The sequence below is a fragment of the Nesoenas mayeri genome (assembly GCF_963082525.1).
Source record: "Nesoenas mayeri genome assembly, chromosome: 18".
NCBI classification, from domain to species: domain Eukaryota; kingdom Metazoa; phylum Chordata; class Aves; order Columbiformes; family Columbidae; genus Nesoenas; species Nesoenas mayeri.
The window spans coordinates 12,394,637-12,421,166 of NC_137566.1; the positions used below are offsets into that span (position 1 = coordinate 12,394,637).

The 26,530-nt window shown below is 50.5% G+C and overlaps 2 protein-coding genes across 10 annotated transcripts in view; one reads left to right on the forward strand and one right to left on the reverse strand.

The window, feature by feature from the left end:
- The window catches only part of MAPKAP1 (MAPK associated protein 1), a 75,913-nt gene extending 59,481 nt beyond the window's left edge, over positions 1 to 16,432 (reverse strand). For 3 of the 6 annotated variants that reach the window (XM_080356097.1, XM_080356098.1, XM_080356093.1), the window contains exons 1-4: positions 16,296 to 16,432; positions 9,600 to 9,924; positions 6,900 to 6,989; positions 3,571 to 3,719 (exon numbers count right to left, since the gene is read on the reverse strand). In XM_080356097.1, coding sequence (XP_080212223.1) covers positions 3,571 to 3,719; positions 6,900 to 6,989; positions 9,600 to 9,858 — 498 coding nt within the window. In that variant the 5' untranslated portion in view covers positions 9,859 to 9,924; positions 16,296 to 16,432. Of the gene's footprint in view, positions 1 to 3,570; positions 3,720 to 6,899; positions 6,990 to 9,599; positions 9,925 to 10,651; positions 10,686 to 15,235; positions 15,396 to 16,295 lie in introns of those variants that run through there. The other 3 variants (XM_080356094.1, XM_080356096.1, XM_080356095.1) reach the window with 3 other exon arrangements.
- Positions 16,433 to 19,261: 2,829 nt separating this feature from the next.
- The window catches only part of PBX3 (PBX homeobox 3), a gene marked incomplete at its 3' end in the record, with an annotated part of 97,241 nt that continues 89,972 nt past the window's right edge, over positions 19,262 to 26,530 (forward strand). For 3 of the 4 annotated variants that reach the window (XM_080356119.1, XM_080356118.1, XM_080356120.1), the window contains exons 1-2: positions 19,262 to 20,161; positions 21,109 to 21,182. In XM_080356119.1, coding sequence (XP_080212245.1) covers positions 19,965 to 20,161; positions 21,109 to 21,182 — 271 coding nt within the window. In that variant the 5' untranslated portion in view covers positions 19,262 to 19,964. Of the gene's footprint in view, positions 20,171 to 21,057; positions 21,183 to 26,530 lie in introns of all 4 variants that reach the window. The other variant, XM_080356117.1, reaches the window with a different exon arrangement.

A 26,530-nucleotide genomic window follows, 5' to 3' on the forward strand; every position in this document is an offset into this window, starting at 1 on the left:
TGGAAAACATTTGTTGGCGATTACGCAGACATACAGTCAAACAAGACTGAAACAAGAGCAGCATGCAAAAATGTATTTAAGGACTATCATCCCAAAATGCTGCTAAAAGCTATTAACCAGTACGTGTTAATTGCCACAGCATTCATATTAATTTTCACTTCAGGCTCGACATTGTGGAATATTTCCCTTGATACATTTTAAACAAAGTTTAATTTAAGGAACTGCTTCTATCAACACTTATGAAAATTAACAGCCAAGCAATTAGCACTCATGAATTATCCCATCCCCCATGCTTTCTGCAGCATCATTTTTAAAACAGTTGCTCCAAGAGAAGTGGTTGGTTTTTAACCCATTACCAGAATTAGCCCCAAGGAAGCTGGTATCGCTGCCCGGAGGCACCGTCCTTCCTCCGGGAGCTTCAGCATCTGTCCACCCAAAAACCACCCCAACCCATGTCTATTTAAATGATTCCCAGCAGTCAGGTAAACCCCCGAACCCCTGTAAGGTCAGAACAGCGGGCAGAACAACGGTGTCCGCAGCAAAGCCGTGCGCGGGCCGGGAGGGGCTTTGGGCTCATGATTGAAGTTGATTCTAGAGCGGAACGATCTTTCCTTGCGTTTTGATCAGGGTTTTCCAGCCTTCCCCTTGCGCTATTTTGCGCATCTTTAGCATCTGTTTTCGACTGTCCTGTAACAGCCCCGTGTTTGGCCCCGTTCCGGCAGGTCGGAGCAGCCGGCTGGCGGCAGGGACGGCAGCGCTGCGCTGGCGCTCCGTGATCCACGTTCCCTAGTGGCAGCAGAAGGGCTGTGCGCTGGCTCCGCAGAACGGCCGGCCCGGCCTCAGACTCACTGCACACCCATTGCTTAAGCCTTCCATTAACTTCCTACACAAATGACAACTGAAGCAGTTATGAATAAAGGCTTCTTTTCATACAATGCTCTTAGCAAGAGTTTTCGTGATTAACCAAGCCGCACACGCTAGGTGATTTACAAACCACGCAGCAGATGCAGGGGTTCGGTTTACTTCACCTCTCTTAAGGTAAAAGCTGAGGATACAGCCCAGAGCAGTCAGTGAGTGTGGCTTTAGTCGGGAGCTGCAGTTTTACACTACGAAAGCCACAGGTCGGTTCTGCAGCTCACTAGGATGCTCCCACTGGAGCTGCGTTCCACAAGCCGTATTCTCCACTGTTCTGATAATTAATGAACTGATCAGAACAAGAAGAAATTAGAGCGCTTTAAAATTTTATTATTTCATAAAATTGCAGAAGTGGTTATGAAAAAGACACTAAAACTGGCAGAAAACACCTGCATTTTAAGCATTTTAACATATTTGCTTGGTTGATATTATGGCATGCAATGGTCTGTTGTTTTTAAGCGATGAGTTTAAAGCAACCCATGGCAGGGAGGGGGCGGGCAGGGCCTGCGGTGGAGGGGCGGTCTGGACTCGGGTCGGTCTGGACTCGGGTCGGTCTGGACTCGGGTCGGTCTGGACTCGGGTCGATTGGCTGCATTGGGGGCAGTTAAAGCCCTTGAGGAAGCGGGGAGGACGAACAAAGAGCTTCTGCTCCTGCCTGGCCAGCGAACCACGAAACTGCTACTTGGCAAGCTGAAAATCCATGCTACAGAACTTCCCTATATATACAAACCAAAGGCCTGGTTATAATCTTGCAGATCGCAGAGCCACTGCGATCCCTTGAGCAAACCCATAATTAAGTAGGGTTTTTTAAGACATGTTTAATTAGGCCCCAGCCCCCCTCGCCCCTGCCTCTCCCCGGTTCGGCACCACTTCCCCAGAGACACGTGGCTCTGTTAATTATGTAAATAAGTCATGCGCTACTCCTGAAAGAATCATATTTATGTGAAAAATGCTGCTCATCTATTATCAATAAAAACAAATGAGACCTACGATATTTCGTTAAGAATAATTCTAAAAAGCCAGGCACTTTTCGATTTTGCATTACTGCCTGAAAATAACACAAAGCTGAAGCAAAGCAAGGCACTACCGAACAACGACGTTTCTTTATCTCAGATGGTTGAGTAGGTATTTCAAAATAGACAACACACACAGAACTATAGAAAATTAATGTTATAACCACATTATTGACAAACTTAAAAGAACAACACAAACAGTGCTGTTAAAATTAATACGGTGAGATTATCCTCTAACAAAATGCCAACTCTGTTATTTTGGAGAGTTAAAATGTGTTCTGCTCGCACCCTGCAGTCACCAGCGAGTAGCACTGAGCTATTCCATTCATATCTCAAACTGTTATGTATGGCCCAGCTTCCTTCAAATGGACCAAACGCAGGCTAAATGCATCAGACTTTTAAATACAAAAGGTAAAATGCTCATTATAGTCAACTATAATCCTTACTGATACAGTAAAACATAGGTCAGGTTATCCAAGTAGAAATGAAACATACTTAAGGTCCTCAAGTTTCTGAGAAAGAAACCTAGCAGGTCACCTCAATGAAAGCACCGAGAGCGGGACAGCACTGACTCACAACGGGCTTCCCTTGATAAAGAAGAGTTTATTTTATATTGAACCGCTGCCAGCTATTCCCGAGGCCAGAAATTCTGAAAACGGCATTAGCGCTAACTGCTCCATACTAGCGGGTACAAATAACAACAGAGGCAGCGTTTGTTACGTGACCTTCACTGTTTAAAAACTACCGTTTCACAAATATTCTGAGTACTTCTAGATCAGCGGAATTGCACACCCGACTTTGCACTTTAAGAATACTTAACAGAATAGGAAATTCTTCCATCAAAATGGTAATGAAGCTCAAACTTCATACTCCCACAGGAGACTCCACAAATCCAGCAGAAAACAGAGCCACGCAGTATTTATAATTGTTTTGGAACGATGTGACACCGATCTATCACACCAACGTTTGTATTTCAGTTTCTAGAGTTTATGATGGAGGAAAATATTTGACAACACAGTAACTGAACTGCAATAGGGAACACAAGCTCCTGAAGTGACTGTGCCGAGGACGGGGCCCGACCTCCCGGGTTTGCCGCGAACCTCCTCCCTGCACCCGCACGGCTCCATCGTCCCGGCCCGGGCCCCACACACCCACTGGAACCGAACAGCGGCTCCTCCCACACGCACCGCAGCGTTCTGCGGGTAAACCCAGCACCAATCACAGAAGATTTAGCAAGTGCGGTGAAGTGGCTAGACAGATACACTTTTTAAAATGCCAACTGACTAATCATTTATACAAAGCCTCTCACCATCAACTGCAGCGAGATGCCCTAGGACAGTGCCACACTAAATGCTTTCCTAACTGACCTGCTGCAGAAGAGAACAGCCAGGTAAGGTGGGCCTAAAGGTAAGGCAGGCCTAAAGGTAAGGTATAATTTTGTGCTGAAAACAAGAACAACAGTTCTACAGAACCTGGACCCATTGTATCTAACACTAAGAGAAGCAGATTCTATGAACCACTTCAAACAGCTGCTGGCCTACGACAAGGACGAACCGAGGTGTGAACCCGGAGCTGCTCCGGAGCCACCCCAGGCCCATCCCCGCCAGGCCCGGCCCACGCGAAGAGGGGAGGAGCAGCTTACCTTGCCGTCGAACTTGGAGTACTCGTTGAAGGGGTTGTTGAGCTGCAGCGGGCACTGCTCCAGCCGCACGGACAGGATGGACGGCTTCCCCGAGCACGGAGACCTGACGCGGAAGTTCTTCTTTTCAAAGAGCGAGCTCAGCTCCTCTGCTGTAGGTCAGAAAAGAGATGGGAGCAGTTGAGCTGGGAGGTGCACAGAGGCTACCGTCCACCGCAGAAAGACAGTGCTACGAGTGAGAACAGAACCACATATATACACCAATAAATGGTCTAGCCGAGCAGAATCTCCCACTGCTCCTTCGCAGACCACAGATCCGAAGCCATAAGAGCTCTGAACGATGATGCTGTTCAGGCTGAGGAAAAGACGAATTCTTCCCACACAGAGAATGGAACCAATGACGACATGATCCACTTGACGCAAGACAAAAATCAATATTCAAAGAGAGAATTACACATTTCTGGTCTTCCTGCTTGCCTGCCTTTTAGTGAATGAACAGTAAATGCACAAAAGAGCTGCGGACACATCTACCAGACGCCGTGCGGAAGCGTTTCAAACCGAGCCTGTGACACGTGATATTGTGCTGTATTACAGGACAATGTTACACTACTCCGCTAGTACATTATAACATGGTTATGCTGTCAGCACCAGGCTTGGGACGACACCTGATCCAAAAAGCACCATTTCTTTGCACTTCACTTCTCAGGGCAGGCTGGGCACGGTCTCCTGCCAAAAAGCTGTCGAACCTGAAACACCATCCCAGAGAAACACACTGGGTGGCAATTAAAAACAACAATAAGAGCCTTCTAAAGACAAAGGCGATAAGAGGGAGTACTTTGTGTGCTCTGTGAAGGCTCATAAAAGCCTCCACCAAGCAGCTCCTTAATATAAGAGACTGCATAGCTGAATTTCCAGCAACAGTTTAACTCAACATTCACAGCATACTTAAAAAAAAACCTAAAAATTCGGGTTTCTTATGTTCTAAGGACACTACAAAATGAGGACAGAGCCTGAGGTGTTTTAGCGTATTAGTACCACAGGGTCTCATCTGCGGGAAACTGTGAGTGAATGTGGCCAAGCCGGTCACATCTGCTGGAGGAGCCTGGAGCCCCGGCTCCATCAATCACCGCAGAGCCCCCGGCTCCATCCACCCCGCGGCCCCGGACAGAGCGGCTGCTCGCACAGCGCCCGGGGCCGCGGCGGGCTCCTCGAAACACAGGATTTAAACTCAGCACATTATAACCAGCCAAAAGCTCCGTTCATTTTGATCAGCAGATCGCCTGCAAACTCATACAGTTGGCACAAGTGCTAAATACCGGCACAAAGAGACACCCAGCAGCCTTGCGAGAGGCTGCGATTAGCCAAAAAAGCTTGATTAAATCCTTTTGAAATGTGCAACTTAGATTCCATTAGGTATTCTGTTTTGTGTAGCAAAATAATATTTTAAAATAATCTCAGTTCTAATTATGTTAGAGAATTACCCTTAGCTGGCATTTCTGGGCATTTGGAACGTACTCTGTACCCTGGAATTCAATATAACGGTTTTACTGGTTCGAGCGGAAAAGCCAATCTTTCATCCTCAAGTTTTACCTCTAGGGACATGTTACGATGGTTTGTTTCTGGTCTCCTTTGTTGGGATCTCAAGAATTCTGCTGGGACATCTGCTTTGCTGGAGTTTTGTGGAGTCAAACACCTCCCGTGGCTGAGGACTGACTGCAGACACAGTGCAGACACGGTGCGTCCTATGGGACCGCAGACATGGTGCGTCCTACGGGACCGCAGACACGGTGCGTCCTACGGGACCGCAGACACGGTGCGTCCTACGGGACCGCAGACACGGTGCGTCCTACGGGACCGCCACTTCGGCTGCCCGGGATGGTTTCCTTCTCCACAAACTTTGTCATTTCCAAATGTTCAACTCATTTAGGCAGAGGAACCCAAAACTTCCTGAAGATTAGTGCAAAAAGCCAGAAGAAGGCAGATCTTCCACTGAGCATTTTGGCAAATAATTCCTAATAGACTCGAGCTGCAAGAATTTCAACTAAAAACATTGAAAAAAGAAATTCTCGCACTTCAGGGAAAAAACCTCATTTTTACATTGAACTAGCTTTAATTGCAGAATTTTTAACTCTTAAGTGAAGCTGGGTTTTGCCTTCAGTCTATATTTTGTGTCCTTTCCACCTTCTGTGGTTTCATTAGCTGTATGAGCTGTTCTATATGGGCTGAACATGTGGCTTCTGAAAGATCCCCCGATATATTGCTAAGTTACATTTTATATGCTCTGAAATGAATGAGAGATGTAAACACAACACTTGCAATTGCACGAACAGAAATATCAAGCAGCATACAGTTAAGGATGAAGAAGAAAAAGAACTGCATCACCACAGGTCAAACGCTACAGATCCTGAGCAGAGCGCTGCAGGCTACGGTGGATTCAACTTTGAAAGCCCCAGCTCCGCTTACAGCAGAAAGGCCAAAGCGCCAGAGCAGGTGAGAAGGGAAGGGGCAGCGCAGGCTGGAGGGCCCCGCGCCCGCCGCCGGGAACACGCCGCGCAGGCAGAAAGAGATCACGGGGGGACCTCATTCAGATATATGCACGTTTGGAAAGGAGCTGGCGTGACAGACCACCCAGCAGCCCCAGCGTGTGCCGGAGACACTGGAACAGGGAGCGGCTGCAGCTATAAAATGGGAGAACTGAGGTTTTCTGTTTCATGTATTACAATTCAAACTATGTAGAACATCCAGTGAGAAATATTTAACTATGTAATTAACACAAAAAGAATGGCATCTTTTTTGAGGAGTTGGTGACACTAGTTTTTCCAATGAAAGGCTAGATAAGGCAGCATTTCTCATGCTTTCATTTAAACACATCTATACACATTATTTCTTAGATTTTCCCCTTATCTAGAAAAGTAACCACTAAAATAGTCTATAGAAGTAACCTCTACAAGATAATTCATCACACCCAGTCCAGCAAACGCTGCTGGGAAGAGCCAGAGAGGCAGAAGTACCTGAGACGCGATCCTGCGGGGATCCCAGCAATGCCCTCACACCCCCAGCAATGCCCTCACACCCCAGCAATGCCCCGAATCCCCCATAACGTCCCCGCACTCCCCATAGCGCCCCCCAGCCCGTGCCCAGGCCAGCGGGGCAGAGCAGGCGCTGGGGTGACCAGGCCTGTGCGCCCCCAGCCCAGGACACCCGGCACCGCGGGCAAATACAATGACGAGTCTTTCCTCCGCGCTTTCAAAGCTCGTGTAACCATCACAAACACCCCCGTGCCCGTCAAAAGCGAAACCAAACAGCAGGAAAAGGGAACGTTTGCCTTTTACCTGAGTGAGACGTGTTCCTGTCTTTCCACTGAACGTTTTTGCATTTTATTTGGTTCTGCCTCTCTTTCCGCAGACGTTCTAGTCTCTGAGCTTGAAAAGAAATATTACAACTATAAGTTTGTCAATGAAAGTTTACTGTAAACAAAGACATAATTAACTACCTTGATATGAATAAAGATGTTTTATACTGCACATGTAGGGGAAACAGTCATAAAATTTTAAAGGTGGCACCCCTGAAAAGCAAATACCAACAAAAACATGAAAATGTGCTTGATTTATAATTGAAATTAGAGGATATAAAACATTAATAGAGATCATAAAGATAGTATTAACATGGAAGAGAATAATAAAATGTGAAAACTTCTGTGATTAATATGACATTTCATTATATAAATCATTAATAACGGTCTTAAAGGAATTTTAATGCACAAATGAACTGAAGTGAATATTACATTACAGGAATAAAATTACTGTTATGAATTACTCTCCCCGTTTCAAAAATTAAAGATAAATGAACTCAGACTAGACTATTAAAGTTTTAAATATAAAATCCTTTATCTAAAAATCATGAAAATTATAAAATGTCAAAGCTATATAAATTAGCATAGCTTTTTCTTCAGTGTGCTGAAACAGTTTATAGGTAGTAAAATAAATGATTTGTATCTTCACAACATTAGTCAAATCCTAAAATGAATATAATCTTTCTTTACATATATTTTGGCTCCATCTCCAAACAGGCTCTGGAGGAAGGCCCGGCCGCAGGCGCACGCTCCGCAGGGGCGGCCTCGGCACCGCGGCGCTACCGGGGACCTGCGAGCCGGGATGGACCGGGCACCGCGGCGCTGCCGGGGACCTGCGAGCCGGGACGGACCGGACAGCGCGACCCGCGCTGCTGGAGACTGCGCTGGGTGCATCAGCAGCTCTGACATACCGAGATCATTCGTTAACCCAAATGGGTTTGGAGAGGAGATTCTAAAATGCTAAATTACTCTGACGATTTTTAGATACCATTTGATCTCCCTGAGCCATCTCACCAACTAAAAAAAGGTTAATAAATATCTTCTATCCCCCCTCTTATTATCCTTTTACATTTAGTCTTTGAACTGAATCGTGGACACAAAAGTGATTTTTTTTGCTCCCATAAACACTCTCAAGCTGGGAAGTGACGAAAAGCAGCTGAACAGCTGCACCGGGCAGCTGGAGGTGCCAACACAAGCAGGGACTGCCGTGCCTATTCCCCATCTGAGTCAACATGAGGTTAGTGCCTAAATACCTCTGTGTCTCTTACTCCTAAAGAAATAAGAGCAGATGTATCCCTGCTTATAAGTTTAGATATTAGGTAAAACACCACTGTCGCGGAGATAAAGGAAAAAACGTAGTACAGAAATAAGAATGATGTTTTTATCCTATCTGATACTTTCACCCCTTGTCAAAACGAATGTACTAAAGCACAGTCATCATCTTCACTAACTCCATCCTTTTCTTCTATCTACAGTCGATTGCAAATGATCATTTGCTGTGGCACTGCACTACAGCAACTCCGAATTAGATGGAATTATCAGCACCTATTAGCAGCCTGAATTATTTAAGGTTCCTTCTCACAAGAAGCACGCCAGTTGGAAAGCTCGGTGTGACAAGTGTCACTGACCAAACGCAGTTCTTGTTCCATCAACCATGGGCAATAGATGAGCCCTTGTTTCCAGCCGGGATCGGCCGCTCTCCCGTGTCCTGACTCCTGTCTCTGGTCACCACTGGCTGCGGACACCTGGGGACAGGGCCCATGGCCACGCAGGGCCACCCGGCCCTGGGAGAACCGTGGGCAGCCCCGCTGCGCCCCGCGCCCCCGCAACGCCCCGACACGTCCTGGCCAGCCAGCCAGAGAGCCCTGACATCACAGCGCACGTAAAATTCACTTCCAGACGTGCACAGCCGCACCAGAGCCAGCCTGAGCTCTAGGTGGTGTTATAACACCTCCAGAAATCGCTGGAAAAACATACACTGCAACACGGAAAAGAGATCAGTATTGGCCACCCCGCACCAACCTTTTCACCTCTATTTGAGATCACGGAACTTTTGTTGGCAGCATTCCTCGGGTATTAGGAGAGGTGTCAATATCCCTCATACGACCCAACAAACGGACAGCTTCTTCCAGGCAAGACGAGCTGAGTGTGTTTGAGAAGGTCTATACCTTTAACTTTCTAATTCGGTAACAACTCCCAGCTCAAGGGTTTTCTCAGAAATAAAACTTCAGAAGACAAAATACAGACAAATCATTCACTTCACTGGCTCACATCAAACTTCATTCCTCTCTTTTATAACAAATGGATTTGATGCCTCACTAGGTAGATTTTTCTCAGAAAATAACTATCCTGTTCAAAAGTGAACACCCCTCCAGACATGAACAATAGGAATATCAAAGACTGCTCACGTACTTTGGATTTAGACTTGATGTCTTCACAATTTCTTTTTTTTACATATATAAAACTGACTACCTCAGTGTTCCTCTGCACAGGAATAACTAAAACAGCAATTAAAACCCGGCTGACAGCACACTCAAGTAACTGAATCATTACATGTCCTTTTATAAAAAGGGTCTCAACATTACAAAAGGAAGTTTGACAGACACGTGGTCACGCTCCGATCTGCCCGTGCAAGCCACACTAACAAAGGCCAACGTTATCCTGGCCGCAGCATCCTTACCCGTGTTTGATCGCCTTCTGATTCCAAAGTCCCAGCTTGAGGTAATGTCGACTGATTGGGAATATACGTAGCCCTGAGTCTCTCCGTTGCTGCCCTGTGTCTCTGAACCACTGTCCCCATATGCTGACGAGGGATTAAACTTCTCCAGGTCGACATCGTGATCTATCAGGACCATTTCACACATCCCTGTGTCATCGCTGGTCACGTGCGACTGCCGAATGTGAGCAAGTATAATTGTTGGGTTGTCCAGGAAAGCCATGCTGTCCACAAGGCCACCACTTCACTCTACTATCTTCTCGTCATCTTGCTTCATGGACACATGGACCTAGAAATACAATGTACACAGCATTTTAGGGGAAAAAGCCCCAACCAACCAACCCAAAACTCAATCAACCAAAAAAACACAAACACCACAAAACAACCCAAAACTCCCCAAAAAAGCCACTCCAAAACCAACCCAAAGCCCTGTTTCAAGAAGGTTTATATTTTGGATGCACAAAACCTAACTGACTCTGTTTAGTACAGTGAATTATTTCAATTCTGCTCCAGGTGACTTCAGTTACAGCAGCTGCTGAGATCTACTCCAACAACAGCGGTTTGGGAGCACGGTTTGAAACCCAAATCCCACGGCAACACAACAAACAGACACCCCAGGCAGGTCCCACTCCTCTACAGCACATGGCTGCTACAAGACAGAACAGTCTAAGTTCCACGTATAGAAGCATGGAGAGAAAATACACACAAGAAAAGTTTGTTCATTCAAATTAATACATTTACAAAACTAGATAGGGTTTTTAATTTCTTTTCACCCATCATAATAACGCGTTACTGTTTTTCTTCTGCCTTTACAAACCAACTCTTGGTTTATTTCATTATAGACCTTCAGGTTTTTTATTTCCAAGAAAACTTTAAACATAAAGGGCAGAATACTGCACATGTGCTGCTGCATGGCCCTTCATACAGGGAAACTCCTGTAATGCAGAAAAAGCCCCAGGATTGTACAGCACACACCTCAATTCCCAAGCACTTTAACGACAGTAACCGCCACCTACCTGAAACACTTCATGCAGAGTACTCGAGTGGCCAGACAAAACAAAGCAGGCGGCAAAAAAGGCACATAAAGAGAAGCCTGGCCCGCAGAGCGCGGCCGGCCTGCCCGGCGGCTCCGCAGGCACTTGGCTCCGTGAGGCCGCTGGAGCCCGGGCTGCCCTGCGCGGGGCAGAGTGCAGCGCCCTCCCCAAGGCCGGCAGCTGCGAGCTGAGCGGGATCACCAGCGACCTGCCCAAAGCAACCTGAAACGAACCCAAAAACGCCTCCTGTTGAGGCTGCCGAGGCGGCTGGCGAGCAGCTGCCATAGCCGCCTGGCGAGCACGCGTCATAGGCGCCTGGCGAGCACCGCGGGACGCGGAGATGCAGACGCCACTGAGTACGACGTACGGACACTCGAAAGAGTGCACTGAGAATGTTCTTTACATTTAGTTATTTGCACACTGCTTACTAGAAAAGGCCAAGCTTACCTGCGAGCAGTAAGAACTTGTTTAAATAAGCAACCGCCTCAGGCTTCTGAAAGGTCTGCAAACTCCCAATCAAAAATTACTGCTGCCCCATCAATGTGTCATATAAACGCTGGCATGTTAATTGTGTATTTATAAGATTGTTAATGGTTAGTTAATTTACCTCCCACACTATTATTGTACTTGAAATGATTTAATGTCTGCTAAGGGAGTTAACAACATGTAACAGCAGATGCGAGAATTTTACCTTTATACTCTGCACCCCGACTTCACGCTATTAACAGTCCCTGTGCTAAATTACCCGAGCTTCCCTACAATTTCACAAAGGCAATCACTTCTCCCATAAACAGGGACAGTGAGGAAGGGCTAGAAATTCTATTTCAAACTCTGAAGTTCAATGCAAACACGTTTTTCCTGCTTCCTCTTCAGAATTAAAAAAATAATAAATTAAAACTAATTTCTCAATAATTAATACTAACTGGAAATTCTACGAACAGTTAATACTTCTAAAAAAAATAAAATCACAAAAAAAGTTCAGATCCCAAAATTCAGTTCAGATTTTCCTGCCGTATTTTAGTGGTTGCTGCCCCGGCAATTCCAGCTGGTTCCTCCTCTTGACAAAGGTAAAGGCAGACACACAGCTGACGAACAGTGGCCCCAATGAAGCGAAGGAATTGAGACAAGTCCGATTCCGCCGGCCTTTACACGAACCCCTCCGCGCCTCCACGTCACCAGGCCCAGCGCCGCTACGGCCACCAGGTCAATCTGCAGATTTGCCAGCGCGGCGCCTCCTCTCCTGCGGTGCCCGTACCCACACACCACGAGCAGCTGCGTTTCACCAACTCAGGGACCATCTGAGCATCAACAACGTCTACCTTCTCCAATCATAAACCAAAAATAAACATTCTTTTAATTCTTGCACTATATAAATGTTATTCTACTTTGAACGAAATGCTTTGCAGACAGCTGTCAAGCACACTGTGTGAACACTACAAATGAGAAGAGCGATGTGAAGCCTACACAACCCCAACAGTATGTACCTAGAGGGCAGTGATACTGTGACACACGCTGATCAGCAAACGCCTTCCACGGCTCCTCACGCAGGTGGACGAGCCCAGTCAGCCACGCTCTTTCTTCTTGACCCTTGTTATTCACCTGTTGTACTTTCTGTCTCTGACCCAACCAACCCTGGCCCGGCCGCCCTTCTGGCCCGTCCCCTCCTGCGTCCCCGATGTCCCCAGCACCAGGTAGCGCGGCCCCTGCTGCTCCGGTTGCTCAGCACCCCGAGCTCGGCAGCCGCAGCCCGCTTGCCATTGTCAGCACACGGATTCCTCCCCAGGAACCCGCTGCTGTATTTATGGCATCCATAGACTTTCACAGCAAGCGAAGCGAGGCTGTTATGCAGATCACCCTCATTCATAATGCGGCGTACCATAAGTAATGCAGATCCTTCTAACAAATTATTCAGCTCCCGGTAGGTGACACAAAGGTCTTGAGGAGAGGATGTGTAGCTATACAGGATATACCCTGAACACACAGGAGAACACAACTTCATCATCACCACAGCATATTAAGTGTTCTTGTGACCCTTTCACTTGCCCGATATGCTGTATCTATTTAAATAAAAGGGACATTTTCTCACTTGCCTCTTTCCCCACCAACAACCCCATACACATCCCAAACCCAGCCCAATTTATATTCGCATGTTATCCTACATCAAGCGTCAATGAGATATCAAAGCAAGTGTGAGCCAAAGCCGAGCTGACCACGCAGCTCCTGGGACGCCCCCGTCCCTGCCCAGCCGCTCCCGCGCTGACGTGCGGCACACTCCCACATGTATTATTCAGCTTATTTGAAATAATTTCACAGTTAAGTCCTGTCTGCAACTGCAAAAGAACGGTTCTGGTTATCTACATGTGCAGCAGTACAAATAATCAAAACCCTTGAATGCCAGACAGACTCCTGCGCAGCGAGGATAAAGGAAAGTGAACCACAACATACGACATTCAAGTTTCTGTTTCAAGAAAAGCTCAAGTGCCTTTAAGAATGAATGCTTATCTGGAGACGCTGTCACTCATGCCTTGGGTCCCATCATTAAAAATAAAAGAATCATTTAAAGTCATTTAAAAGCGCGCCCTTCGCAAGTGAAACTGGAATTTGTAAGTTATGATGAGAAAACATCAAATTACACAACTTCCAGCAAATTATTTGTCCGTGTTCAAACTTGTAAATCAATCTGGCATTAGCTACGCACTTCTGTGTTTACCAACTGCTTGGAATGTGGCTTTATTTTTGTTGTAATAATAATCAGGATGCAAATGATATCAATTCCAATATTACTGAGCTTTAGGGAAAGAGGGAGAGAATACTGGAGTACATATGGAGAGTGCACAGTCTCCTCTGTTTCCTGACCTTGCCAAATCCTCATTTAACGGTGAACAAGCAGATTCCCAGCTAACCTGAGCTATCTGCAGCAAGATTTTAAGCAAATAAATAAGTATAAAAAAATGCAGAGATTATAAATTAGGGCAGACAAATCTGTATCTAGACTCATGCCTGCAAAGAGCATTCTATCAATATAGTGAAATGCTAATCTCCTAATTAACAACCTAATTAGGTAATTATGGCTTTGCAGAGGGATGCCTAAATGAAATATGACAACATGGTCACCTCTTTATATGGCACCTGTGGGCCTTTTCAGCTGTCACCGCAGAGAGTGCAATATCAATTTGAACAGATGACAAAGTGTTGTCATTTTTCATTCTGATATCGTGCTGAACGGTTTGGATAGAAGCAGTTTAGAGAAGCGGCATCTTGCCTGGCTTTTGCCTAATCTAAATATGTGCAAACACTTTGCTTCATATTTAATGTCTGCAATTATGCTTGTTTTTTCCAGCCGGCCAGCAAGCGCTGCTACCACACACCCTGCATCGGCAACGCCGTCCCGCGCCGACCCCGCGCCGCAGTCCCGCCGTCCCAGCCCACAGCACGTGCGCCTGACAGTTCACTACCCAGAAAGAACACGAGTATCTGAGTTCATTTGTAAGGCTTAACTGCCGATTTTAAAACAACAAAACAAAACCAGAGTACCTTTTCAATACCACACTGCAAACCCAGCTTTATCTTTAATCCTGATGAACACATTTCTCCAGAAACAGGGAAGAGATGCTGCCTGTGAGCCGGTGAACATGACTGTGCTTGGGCTGCACAGGGAGTCGGAAAGGACCTTTCCACAGTGGCACTGCACGTTACACGGAACCATGACTTTCACTCATATGCCTAAAATGCTTTAAAGACACTTTGCCAAGCTTTAACGTTCCTAAGATGAGCAAATAAAATATCCACTTGCAAACAGGAGGATAAAGGCGTAGGCTCAAACTGCTCAAATATGAGACTAGAACTTCTATGTTGGCTCTTCTCATTGTGGTATTCAGGAGCCTAAAAAACCACCACACCTTTTAAAACCACCTATAGAAACTTCAGTCTTTAAAAAACCAACACAATTGCCTGTATAGCATTGAGAGTGATGCCATGTTGCTTGGGTTTTCCTGAGCAAGACTCTCAACTATGTCTACACTGCAATTACCAAGTGAGCATGGATGTCGTTCATAAATTGCCGGTATTTCACACAGCTGCTTTGTAAGACCTCAGCAGATACACACACACAATTAATATCCAAATGCACCCTGAGGTCTTTGTCAGGGGTCCTGCCTAACAGAACAGCCCTCACTTGGTCACTTGTGACAAACACGGAACTGCTGTCAGCAAAGCCTGGGACAGCGGGCTCAGGACAAGGCACTTCCAAGAGGAGGCAGCATCGCACCCACGGCCCCACCACAAACCACCTGCAGCACCGACCCCCCTGCGGCAGCACTTGGGGTGTTCCCAGGCCAGTGCTGCTGCGGTTCTGCTGCTGCAGCCCAGAGCTCGCAGCGCGGCCCCTCCTGCAGGGCGGGATGCAGAAAGCCTGAGCTCAGCCTCCCCATCCCCAGCGAGGCCACTCGGCCATCGCCAAAGCCAAGCGTCCCACAGAGCTGCCACACAGGCATCCTGCTGCTCCTGCACGGGACTCTGCACATCGAATTCTGTCTATCTGCTGTCCCATTTGTTAACATAACTGACCTTTCCTCACACTCACGACTTAGGAGGGCTGGGAAGCTCTGCTACAGAACGCACACCACAGACCGTTCCGCTGGGCTGCGGCACCTGCGGGGCCTGTGCTGGTCCACGGGGAAATTCGGAGAAGAGCTCAGGTGTCAGACACATTGGTTATTAGTTGCAACTGGGTGAAACAGTGAAACCAGAAACAGAAGATGAAAGGGTGTAATCCTCAAGGCCTGAAACATAACTGAGAAAGGAATGTACTAAATTGGTCCCAACTCACAGTTATTTCTGTACAAGTCTATATGGAGATGATGATCTCAATTTTTTTTATCTAACCCAAAAAAGTGTCCGTGAACAGGTCTGCTCTGAATTAGAAAAGATAATGAAAGGACTTTAATTCCCAACATTGCATCTACCTGGTAACCCCTGAAACCTCAAGTCATGTGGAACATACTGAGGAAACCCAAGTGTGGTTCTGGAATTCCTCACTTGGGTGATCGCTGAACTTCCACGAACACTGAAATCAACTCTTGCACCTCTCGCTCCCTGCCCGACCTTCCTGCGGCGGGATCGCCCGTTCCCAGCGGCGCCCGGGCCGGCACCGCGCGGCCGCCCGGCGGGGGACAACGCGGCCACGGGGACGGGACGGAGCGGCGGCGCAGCCCCGAGCAGCCCCGGAGGCACCGGCTGCCCAGCCGCTGTCCGGCCGCTGCCCGCGGGGCTCAGCGCTTCGGCCGCCCGCCCCGCTCACCCGTTCTCCCCTCAGGCCCCGCCGCCCGCCCGGCCCGCGGCCGCAGCTGCTCCCGCCCCGGCCCAGGGAGGGCGGCCCCGGGGAGCCCCGGCTGCCTCCGTGCTCGGGAACAGCTCCCCGCGGGCTGACCACGGGCTTTTAAGGGGAGCAATGAAGCGGCGGTCAGGGCACGGAGCGCCGCTGCCGCTGCCAAGCAGCGGGACGCCCCGGGGAGCCCCGTGCCCGCTGCCGGCCGGTCCGGGCAGACACCCCGCGCCGGGCCCCGCACCGCCCCCCGCGAAACCCGCCGCAGGGCCGGGCGAGGGCCCCGCACGCCCCCGCACTTACAGGCCTCGCCGCCGGGCCGCTGCGCGGGGCCGGGCCGGCGCCGCCTCCTCCCGCCGGCGGGCCGGGACAGCCGCTGCCGGGGCCGCAGCACGGCGCGGGACCGGGAGCGCTGGGCCGCGCCGCGACCCGGAAGCGCGGCTTCCGGAAGTGACGTTGCGGCACGCCCATGCGCATGCGCGCTCGTGTTCGCGGCGGGAGCTGCGGGCGGGGGCGTGGTCCCGCTTCCGGCCGCGCTTCCGGCCCGCCCGGGGCCTCGGCGGCTGCGCGGGCTGCGGCGCGGCCTGTGCCGGCGGCTCGCGGTGTCCAGCAGCGGGCCCGGGGCGGCGAGCGCGGGCAGCGCCGTTCCCTGCGGCCGGCAGCGCCGTTCCCTGCGGCCGGCAGCGCCGTTTCTGTGTGTACAAGGCCCAGTCGTAACAAACGGAACTGGCAGAAACAGTGACAGAAACTCCTCAGCAGCCCGAGGCGCGGGAGCGGGCCTGCGGGGCACTGAGGTAACCCCGAGTTCCTTCCAAATGCACTACATTGGTGTCTATTTTGGGGTTTTACACCAAACCTTGCACACAGCACTCGGTACACAAACGCAAACAAAGGGAACCGCTAGAAAAAATTCATTAACCGCACCCGCGCGCTCAAGCCCGGGAGGAGCGTCCTGCGGGGCTGCCCCGGCGCCCCCGCGCTCCGGCCGGAGGCCGCGGGTGCCAGCGGAGCGAGCGTGACCCGGCCACCCCGCGGCCCTTCACCTCGCGCCTCCGTGTCCCGGGACGTTACCGAGGGCTGCCTGGACTCGTTCTCCTTTGGGCCTCTGTTGATGGCTGACCAGCTGTTGTCAGACAGGCCTCCGCAGCAAGACAACACTGGTTAATTCCGTGGCAAACCGTGACCCCGCCACCTTGAACAGCTGTACACGTCAACAAAACGTTTTACCAAGGACGGCAGAGGAGGATGTTGAGGAGCATCGCCCAGTGCACCAGCGGCGCCTGAGGAGACGCGCGTTCAACGCCCTCACAAGCAGACGGTGACGGCCGGCACCGCGGCAGAGCGAGGGCAGGAGCTGCAACTGCTCCAGCAAATGGCAGATCGTGGCGATGTGAGGCCGTAGCCAGGAGGCACCGCGGAGCACAGTAACTCCTCTCGTGCTGGAGTTACTTGACTCAGCCTGATAAACCAGGAGAAACAATAACCCAGAAGAGTTTCGCTGGTCTGGTGAGGTGAACTGCAGCAGTGTGTGGTGAGCCAGGCACCAGAGCTGGCGCAGGGATGCGCCGTCCCGTTTGCACCAGTGCCGCGTGGCCACTGGAACCGGCTGTCTCCTCTGGGAAACTTTGCCCTCAGCAGACAAATGCAAACTGATCTGTGAAACAGACAAAATAATAATAATTGAAAAGATCTTTGGATTAGCATTCTTAATAGATTTGAATGACACTAGGAAGACAGTTGCTCCAACCAGAAAATGGCACAGTAATCAAGATGGAAGATAATTAGAATTTGAATGAACATGCTAATTGAGTGGCAGGACAGTAAAAGTTACGTCCACCCACAGTAATCCTCAACGGTTCAATGTGGCCCTGTGAGCCAGGTGAGGGCTCCCACTCGAGCAGGTGGCGCCCAGGTTACGGTGCTGAGTGGAGGTCCTGTGCGGTGATGTGGCCGTGGTTGAGTGATGATGCAGCCAGGAGAATGCGGAGCTGCAGTTCGGGCACGAGGAGTCGGAGCTGTTGGGCACCGAGTCAGACCAGGAGATTGTGAGCTCGGACATGACTCCAGCTGCAGCCGTCCCTCGCAGGTAAAGTCCATACAGTGCGTTAAATGTCATTGCAATTGCTCCCGCCGCGCTCTCACCGTGCTGCGGGGGGGCTTCTCTCCCCTGAGAGGTCTCTGTAGCAACGGGGCTGTTACACACCGCTCAGAACACGGATCACGAGCAACTTCCCCCTGTGTTTGCGTGGGGCAGGTGTTCTCCGTAAGAACAATTCGGGGCGGAGGGCTGGCAGCGATCTGAAGATAAACCTGCACACAATGGAGTCTCAGTTATTCTTTATATGTGTTTATTTTTCTTGTCACATTTTTGGCAGTGAACACATAAGCACACAGAGCTGAAATCCAGCTCTGGCTGCTGCAGTGGCGCCCTTTGCGGATCGGCTGCCGAGCCAGCGAACCGCCCCCAGGGCTCCGGCCCGGGACGGGGCTTGTCCGCGGGGACACGGCCCCGCGGGCGGCACCGGACTGCCGGGCCCGGGGCCTGTACGGCCGCAGCCCCGGGGCAGGGCCAGCCCTGCCGGTGCCGGGGCGGCCCCAGCCCGAGAACCGCGGGTGCCGGCGCTGGGGCAACCGAGAGGCCTCAACCCGGCGTTACCATAACAACGGAAGGGGCGGGGCCGAGCGGCTGTCGCCCCGGCCACGTGGCTGTTCGAACAGCCCAATCAGAAGTTTCTCAGCCTGTGGGCGGGGCCTCCGCGGGGACAGGCAGGAGCAGCTCCGCCCCGCGCACGCTGAGTGGCCGGCGCCGCCACGGGCTTCCGCCCCCGCGCGCTCCGATTGGTCGCCGCGCCCGCCGCTCCCGGCCGAGGCCGCCCCGCCCCCGGGGAGCACCGCCGCCGCTCGGCCCGGCGGGAGGGCGACCCCGCGGAGCCGGCCCCGTGAGGCGGGCGGCCCCGGGCGGGGCGGTGGCGGCGGCGGCCCCGCCCGGCGGGGAGGGCCGGGGCGGGGCGCGAGGCGGGGCGGCGCGGCGTCCCGCGGGAGGGGCGGGGCGGGGCGGGGCGCGGCGGCTCCGCGTCCCTCTCGCGCGCGGCCGCTCTCCTCGCTCACAGGGTGACACGTCCGCGGTGAGTGAGTGGCGCTGGCAGGCTGTCAATCGCACCGGAGCGGCCATCAAACAACATAAAACACACACGGGCACCGGGCGGCGGGGCTCATAAATTCCAGCGGGCTGATATTTTTGCACATTGCTTTGCAGAGAGTGTGTAATTAATTTTTTTACAGTTCTTTCCCCGTTATTTCCGCTCTTTTCTTTGCACAAGTTCAAACTTTTGATTGCTGCTGTTTTACCCCCGTTGCACAGACTTGGGATCATTTGTTATTTTTGGGGGGGAGGGCGATTAATTTTTTTTCCCACTGTGATTGTGTTTTCTTGGCTTTTTTATGTTGCAATTTGGGGGTGGGGGTGTTCGCCTGGTTTGTTGTGGTTTTTGCTGTTTGCCACCCTCCTAACTTCTTAAGGATTTGAAAACGAGTTTTTTGATTTTGTATTTTTTTTTTAATTTTGCTTTTTTTTTTGCAAAGAAGATTTTTGGACAAGTGGGGAAAGACATAAAAAGCAACAGTAAAAGTAAAAAAGAAAAAAAAAAAGCTTTGGAGGAAGATTGTACCAGGAAAACTGCAAAGAAACCTTATCAACTCATTTATCCAAGCCACAAATATGATGATGATGAAAGAAGATTGTAACTAAAGAAGAGAGTGATTTACTGCACTGGGAAGGAGAGAGTGGAATAAACAGCTGAGATCTGGTCAAAACACAAATACTGTTTTTTTTGTTGCTTTCTCTGGCTTCTTTTATTTTTCCTTCTGCGGGGTGTGTGTGCAAGAGCGAAGCGGAGTCAGGAGCCGGCAGAGCCCGGCGCCCGCGGCTGCCCCGCGCCCGCTCCCGCGCTCCGCCCGCCCGGCCCGGCCGCCATGGACGATCAGTCCCGGATGCTGCAGACTCTGGCCGGCGTGAACCTGGCCGGGCACTCGGTGCAGGGGGGCATGGCCCTGCCGCCCCCCCACGGACACGACGGGGCCGACGGCGACGGCAGGAAGCAGGACATCGGCGACATCCTCCACCAGATCATGACCATCACTGACCAAAGCCTGGATGAGGCACAAGCAAAGTTGGTTTCGTCTCATTAAACCTTGTCTCTCTCTTTTTCTTTTGCCTTTTTTTTTTTTCTTTTCGTGTGTGTGTGTGGGTTTTGTTTCTCTCCTTCCTGCTCCTCTGCGGAGACCCGGAGTCTCACAATTCGAGCAACTTCTTGGTGCCGTAGGAGAAATTGTAAGCAGCCGAGGCAGAGCCAAAGTTGCTATTTAATGAATTTAAATATATATATATACATATATGTATATATATGTATATAAAATAAATGTATCCGCGTGCGATGCCGCTGCTGTCGCCCGGTGCGCGGAAGCCGTGGCCGAGCCCTGCCCGTTCCGCTGGACGCGGCCTCGGAGCCGCTCTGTCCGTCCGTCCGTCCGTCCGTCGGGCAGCTCCGCGCTCTCCCTGCGAGTGCAACTTTTTTTCCTTTCTTTCTTTTCTGTCTGTGTGCCCTCCAAGTGTCGGCAGATAAATTACAAACCTGACAAGATATTGCTGCTGGGGGGAAAATCCAAAACAAAACAAAAGCCAAACAAAACCCCAAAACAACAGAAACCCAAACAACCCCCCAAACCAAACCCTGTTTTAAATCACAGTAAATACAAACGCAAAGAATGTTAACTCTGCAAGTTCCCCCCACCCCAATCTCCTTAATAAATCAGTTACAATATCGCAGGACGGATCGTACCGGAGACAGGGGAGGTTGATTTATACCCCTTCGGCCGGGCGGCATTTGCACAAAGATAATTCGGTGCAGGAGTCAGCGGGAAGGAGGGGGACACCCGGACAGCCGGACAGCCGGACACCCGGCCCGGGCCTCCCGCTCGCGCCAGCCCCGCGGCCCGCCGGGGAGACGCGGGCGGGCGGCGGCGCGGCCCGGGGCTCGGGCTCGGGCTCGGGCTCGGGCTCGGGAAGGCGCCATGTTGCTGGAAGCCGCGTTAACCTCTTGTCTCTGCTCTCTTTCAGGAAACACGCACTGAACTGCCACAGGATGAAACCCGCCTTGTTCAGCGTCCTCTGCGAGATCAAGGAGAAAACAGGTAAGGGCCGCCCGCGCCGCCGCAGCCATCTTGGTCCGTCCTTCCTTCCGCCGCCGCCGGGGCCGGTCCTGCCGCCGCTCGCCCCGCCGCAGCGGGCGGGAGGTGCCGCCGGCCGCGCTGCCCGCGGGGCCCGGCCCGGCCCGCCGAGCGGAGCGCAGCGCGGCGGAGGGGCCCGGCCCGGCCCGGCCCGGCGGCGCCGTCCGGCCGGTTCGCAGCGCAATGGCGCGGGGGAGACCGCGGCGGTCCCTCTCAGCCGCGGTGCCTCCGCCCCGGCCGCCCCGCCGGACACCCGCGGAACGCCCGCGGAACGCTCGGCACGCCTGGGTTCCCTCACTTTTGGTTTTGTTTGGTTGGTTTTTTCCCGGGCTGCGCCGCTCGCACCGGGGCCGGTGAACGTGGTGCGGGCGGCGGGGCAGCCCGGGGAGCCGGTTCGGGAGCCGGTTCGAGGAGCCCGGGCACGGCCCCGGTACGGCCCCGGCACGGCCCCGGTGCGGCCCCGGCACGGCCCCGGTGCCGGGCGCTGCGGCTGCGCGGGCTGCGCTGCTCCCGGGCGCTGCGGGCTGAAACGCCGAACGTTTTCATCTCAAAAGTATAAAAAATATTTTTTTCCTACGTTAATGCGACACTAATAAACTGTTGGTTTTTTTGAGGCATTTTAGGGGATTTTTTTTGAAATTTTTTCACATCACTGAATTTAGAGATAATTTTTTTTTAAAGAAGAAAATTTGCAAAGTGTTTTCCCTTGTGTTATGTGAATAAGAACATTTATTATGAGCTGGATTTAAAAATAAATACATGCATTGTCTGGCTTTTTAGCTGTATTTGATCCTCAGTCACATTCCCGTTAATTACACACTGAAAAAATAAGACTTGACGAAAACAGCAAACATGAAATCATTGCAAACCTCAGCTGAGAAGCCTAAAAGTGCACAGTTCTCAGGAAATTTTTAGTGCCTTATGTCCAAGGGTTTCTTTGCTACCGGGGATCCGCTTGAGTTTGTGCTGACAGCTGAGCACTGGGGCATGGACCGTGTTGTGAATATTAAGATCGATTCTGCTTTATATTGCATTACATTACCCGGGATAAGGGGGATGATCCCCTCCTGCCCTCCCCCCCCACCTGCCTGCCCTGTGCCTCCGCCAGCTCGTGCCCCTTCCCGTCCTGTTGGGCTGTTTGTTTTGTGCCTTGCCCTAAACTTCGCGCCCGTCCTGCCCGAGCCCGCGCGCGACCTGCCCTGCGGGGTCAGACATTTTGCAGCAGGCAGATTTCAATTAAGGAGGCAGGCGGAGGTCCCGCCATCGCTTTATTTGCAGAGGGCTTAGCCTGGCTGTTTTGAAAGGAGAGTGTAGTCAAGCACATGTCAGGGGTGAGCTGGGAGGAATCCCGAGTCCCCTCAGCAGCGGGAGCACTGGCTGGGGGGGTTCGGTGGGGCCAGCACCGATCTGGAGGCCGGAGGGAACCTGACAAGAGACTTTGTGGTCCGCAACGTTTTGGGGTGTTTCAGGGGTAACTTGTGAGTTGGGATCCTGCCTTTGTGCTGTGACTAGTCAAGCCAAGTTTGCAAGTTCTCTCTTTGTGAAATGGCTGGGAACCAACAAAGAGTGAAGGCGTCCGCCTGCCCAAAGGCCAGATCCCGCAGCAGAGGAGGGACAGGATTAACGCTGCGGGTGATTGATGGGGATGAATCCACACCCCCACCAAACCCATTCCGCAGGGGACCTTCCCGCAGGGTCTCCCACTTGAGAAGCACCGTCTGTGTAGGTTTAGTTCACGTGCCCAAGCAAAGAAAACGTGACAGTAAATTCTAGCATATTTTCTGCGAGCTGTTGTAGTAGGAAACAGCTCAAACAATTCTGAACTGGAAGGGTGAGCGGTCTGAGATGCAATTAATGCAGAGGTCCCCTCCTCCCCCTGCTTCTCCGCATTGTCCTGTGGTCCGAGCACTTAGACCCGGCTGCAGCTGGGTCACGCGCCGCTGTTCCGTTGGGTTTAATCAAGCCCAAAGTTTGCCTTGGTGCCGGCGGTGGGAATTGCCGTGATGGCTTTATCGCTGCCTTCTTCGGAGAGAAGGACGAGGGTGAGGAGGGCGGCCGCAGCCCACACCTAAAGCGTGATCGCAGTCGTGTCTGTTCTGAAATAAGTCGTGCAACATCTAAGTCATTTTTCTACTGAATTTGTGTTTTTTCTATTCTGGTAGTTTTCAGTGCAGTCAGCGAGGACTTTGTGAGCCTGGTCGTGAGAGAACACGTAGAGGAGTCCTCAGTTTAGGTAGAGCAGCTCGGTCCCTTTCCTGCAAGGGTTAATGGACGCAGTGCGTTTAAAAGCCTCTCTCTGGCTCACTTAGGGTTAGGAGCTGAGGGTTTTTCTTTTTTCTCCTGTGATGTGTTTACCATGTACAAAGCAAATCACTGAGTTTACTGCATGGAGCCTGACATTTCTTTTTTAACATTTTAACATTTTAAAAAGTGCTTCATAATACATTTAAGAGCTTTACAGATATTAATAGATGTGCATTCTTAGAGGCAACCACAAGGTAGCATGGTTTTCATAAAGAAACTGCCGCTTATTTCTTTAATTAGTTCAAAGAAAAACGATGCCCCAAGTTGTACTGAAGCCCCTCTAACAAAACGCGAGGCCGGGGGTGGGAGCGCGGTGCCGGAGCCTCGGTGTGCCGGACCCGTCCTCCGCGGCGGCGCCGGCGGGGCCGGAGTTGGCTCACATCTGTTGCATACCTGTGCGGCCGCCGCGGCTCGCGCTGCGCAGGAACCAGAACCAGCCCGCGCCTTTGCTTTTCTACTGACTAAAAATCCTTCAGAGCTGTGATTTGATTAAACCTCCATTAGGCCGCTGCTATACCTGAGGTACTGGCTATGCTCATGGAAATAGAAATGAAAATGTATTAATTCTTCTGGTGTTAAACCGGTTAGGGAATTGTGATTATTTCCCAACGGATTGACATATTCTTAGGTCCTGGATTGTGTTGGTAGATGGTTTGGTTTTTTTGCTCTTTAAAAATGATTTATATAGATAGGAACACACATTTACAAGACTGTCTGAATGCAAGTGTGCATATGCATGCATGTATACATTCATTTCTTTATTTACCTCCGTAAGCCCAGCAGCAACAATGATAGCTGCCAGCCAAACCCGAATTTACTGTCACCACAAACCCTAAACAGCGTTCATTTACCAGTAAAGCCTAATGGCATACATGATGGTTTGCCAGATTTGTGGCCTTTGTGAGGCTTATAAGCAGGACTGACTTGGGAAGATCATAAAACTTAATGAACTTCTCGACTGCAGGAGGTGTCCGCAGGGGAAGAGAAAGGCCTGCTTGGCTGCCTGGCCTGCTCCAACTATTTTTTATGTCTAAAGAGAGAGAAGGAAAATGTTCATTAAGAACGATCTCCCCTCCCACAGAATTTTGTTTTAAAGAATGAAAAAAAATGAGGAATGAAAGCAGACAAATAGTGATGTTAACCACAGGGTTAATTTCTCGCTGTTCCCCATGGAAGCTAAAACCTTATTTTTATTGCTACAACTGTAAGTAGCCATACGATGCCATTCGGATGATGAAAGGGCTGTTTGGTGCCCTTCCTCGCTGGAGAGCTCCTTGTGGATGAGAACGGCCCAACTCTCCAGGAGCGCCCCGTGTCGATACGCTGCGAGACCCGTAGGGCAGCGTTGGGAACTCTGAGGACTGTGCGCCTGGCGGAGCGGGGAGCGTTAACCCCTCTGTGCCGGGCTGGCCCGGCGCTGCGTTACACGGCTTGCGACTTCGCCGTGTTTCTGAACTGCCTCTTAGTGCCAGCGCCTTGCCATCATGCATAAGAAAGCGCAGCCCTGGCAGTCTTGTCTGAACATTAAAGGATTCAAGTGGAACAATGAAATGGCACTGATAGCATACATATATATATGTGCATGTACGTGTGTATATGTGTTAGCTGTTTTCTCAATATCAGCTGTGATGTTATTGTTATTCATTTTTGCTATTTAAAATATTTATGTGCAGTCCTGTTGTTTTTTTCAAGCTGGTAAATACATATTGTAGATTCGCCCTGACTCCGTATGAAGTGACCATTGTGTATTTATGTGCGTGCATTTTTTCCTTTAGTCGAAATTGTTCAGCCTCAGTTTCCGTTCTCATACCCCAGTGTCCAAGGTTTTTCACTAAGCCCGTGGTTATACTTTGGAATGGTATTTTTTTTTTAATTGTCAGCAAATATTACAAACGATGGCGTGCGGCGGAACGTCGGGTCCTCTCCTCTGTCCTTACACAGTGACATTGCTTCTCGTCATAAACGACCTACTAGGAAAAAATAAATGGAATACCGTATCTTGATTTCATTTGCTCGTCTGTTTCAAACACATTCAGTGTCAGAACTCCGGTGCTTCTCTGGTTAAGCAAACAGGCAGTTTGGTGATTATTTGCATTAGGGAAATCCGTGTTACGTTGTCTCAGAACCTGAACCCACGCGGTGCCCTCGGACCGCAGCGCTGTCCCTGCTCTGTTTGAACAGCGATCTGCACGCTGATCACCGGGTCTGTTTCCAGATCCTGCCCCGCGCCCCATCCAGGACAGGTGTGGACCTGCTTGTCGATGCCCAGTTAACCAGCAGCAGGGATTTATTTTATTTTATAGATATTTTTGAAGTCCTTCATATTATATTGGAATTTGGCACATTTGCTTGCTTATCTGGAAATACTAAGTGATGTGAGTGACTGTGTGGTGTGGTTGAGGATGCTTGTTGCAAGTTAAGGGATTTTTGCATTCAGAGAGAAATTATTATAACAGCATGTAGTGAATGCAAAAGAGGCCTTTTTTTTTTCCAGGATTTAACACATTTATCAAGCTCTATTCCTACAGCTTTCAATGAAAAAGTTGTATGATATGGATATTATGCTGTCTTTTTTCAATTTAAATATTGATTTGTGTGAAACATTAATATAATGATATTTGCAGTCTACCGTAGTCAAATATAAGCAGAATTAGACATACTGAATTGTTACAAATGTAAGGCAATATTTAAATACATATGAAGGCTATATTAATAATTACAGAGCAGAGCGCGAGAGAGTCTGGTTTGTGTTTGTCCTCAGTTTTGGGCTGGTTTTCGGCTCCTGGCACACGGTGGGTTGGTGGTGGTGGGTGAGCACTGTGCGGTGTGCACCGTGGGTTGGTGGTGGTGGGTGAACACTGTGTGGTGTGCACCGTGGGTTGGTGGCGGTGGGTGAATGCTGTGCGGTGTGCACCGTGGTTTGGTGGCTGTGAGTGAACACTGTGCGCTGTGCACCATGGTTTGGTGGTGGTGGGTGAACGCTGTGTGGTGTGCACCGTGGTTTCGTG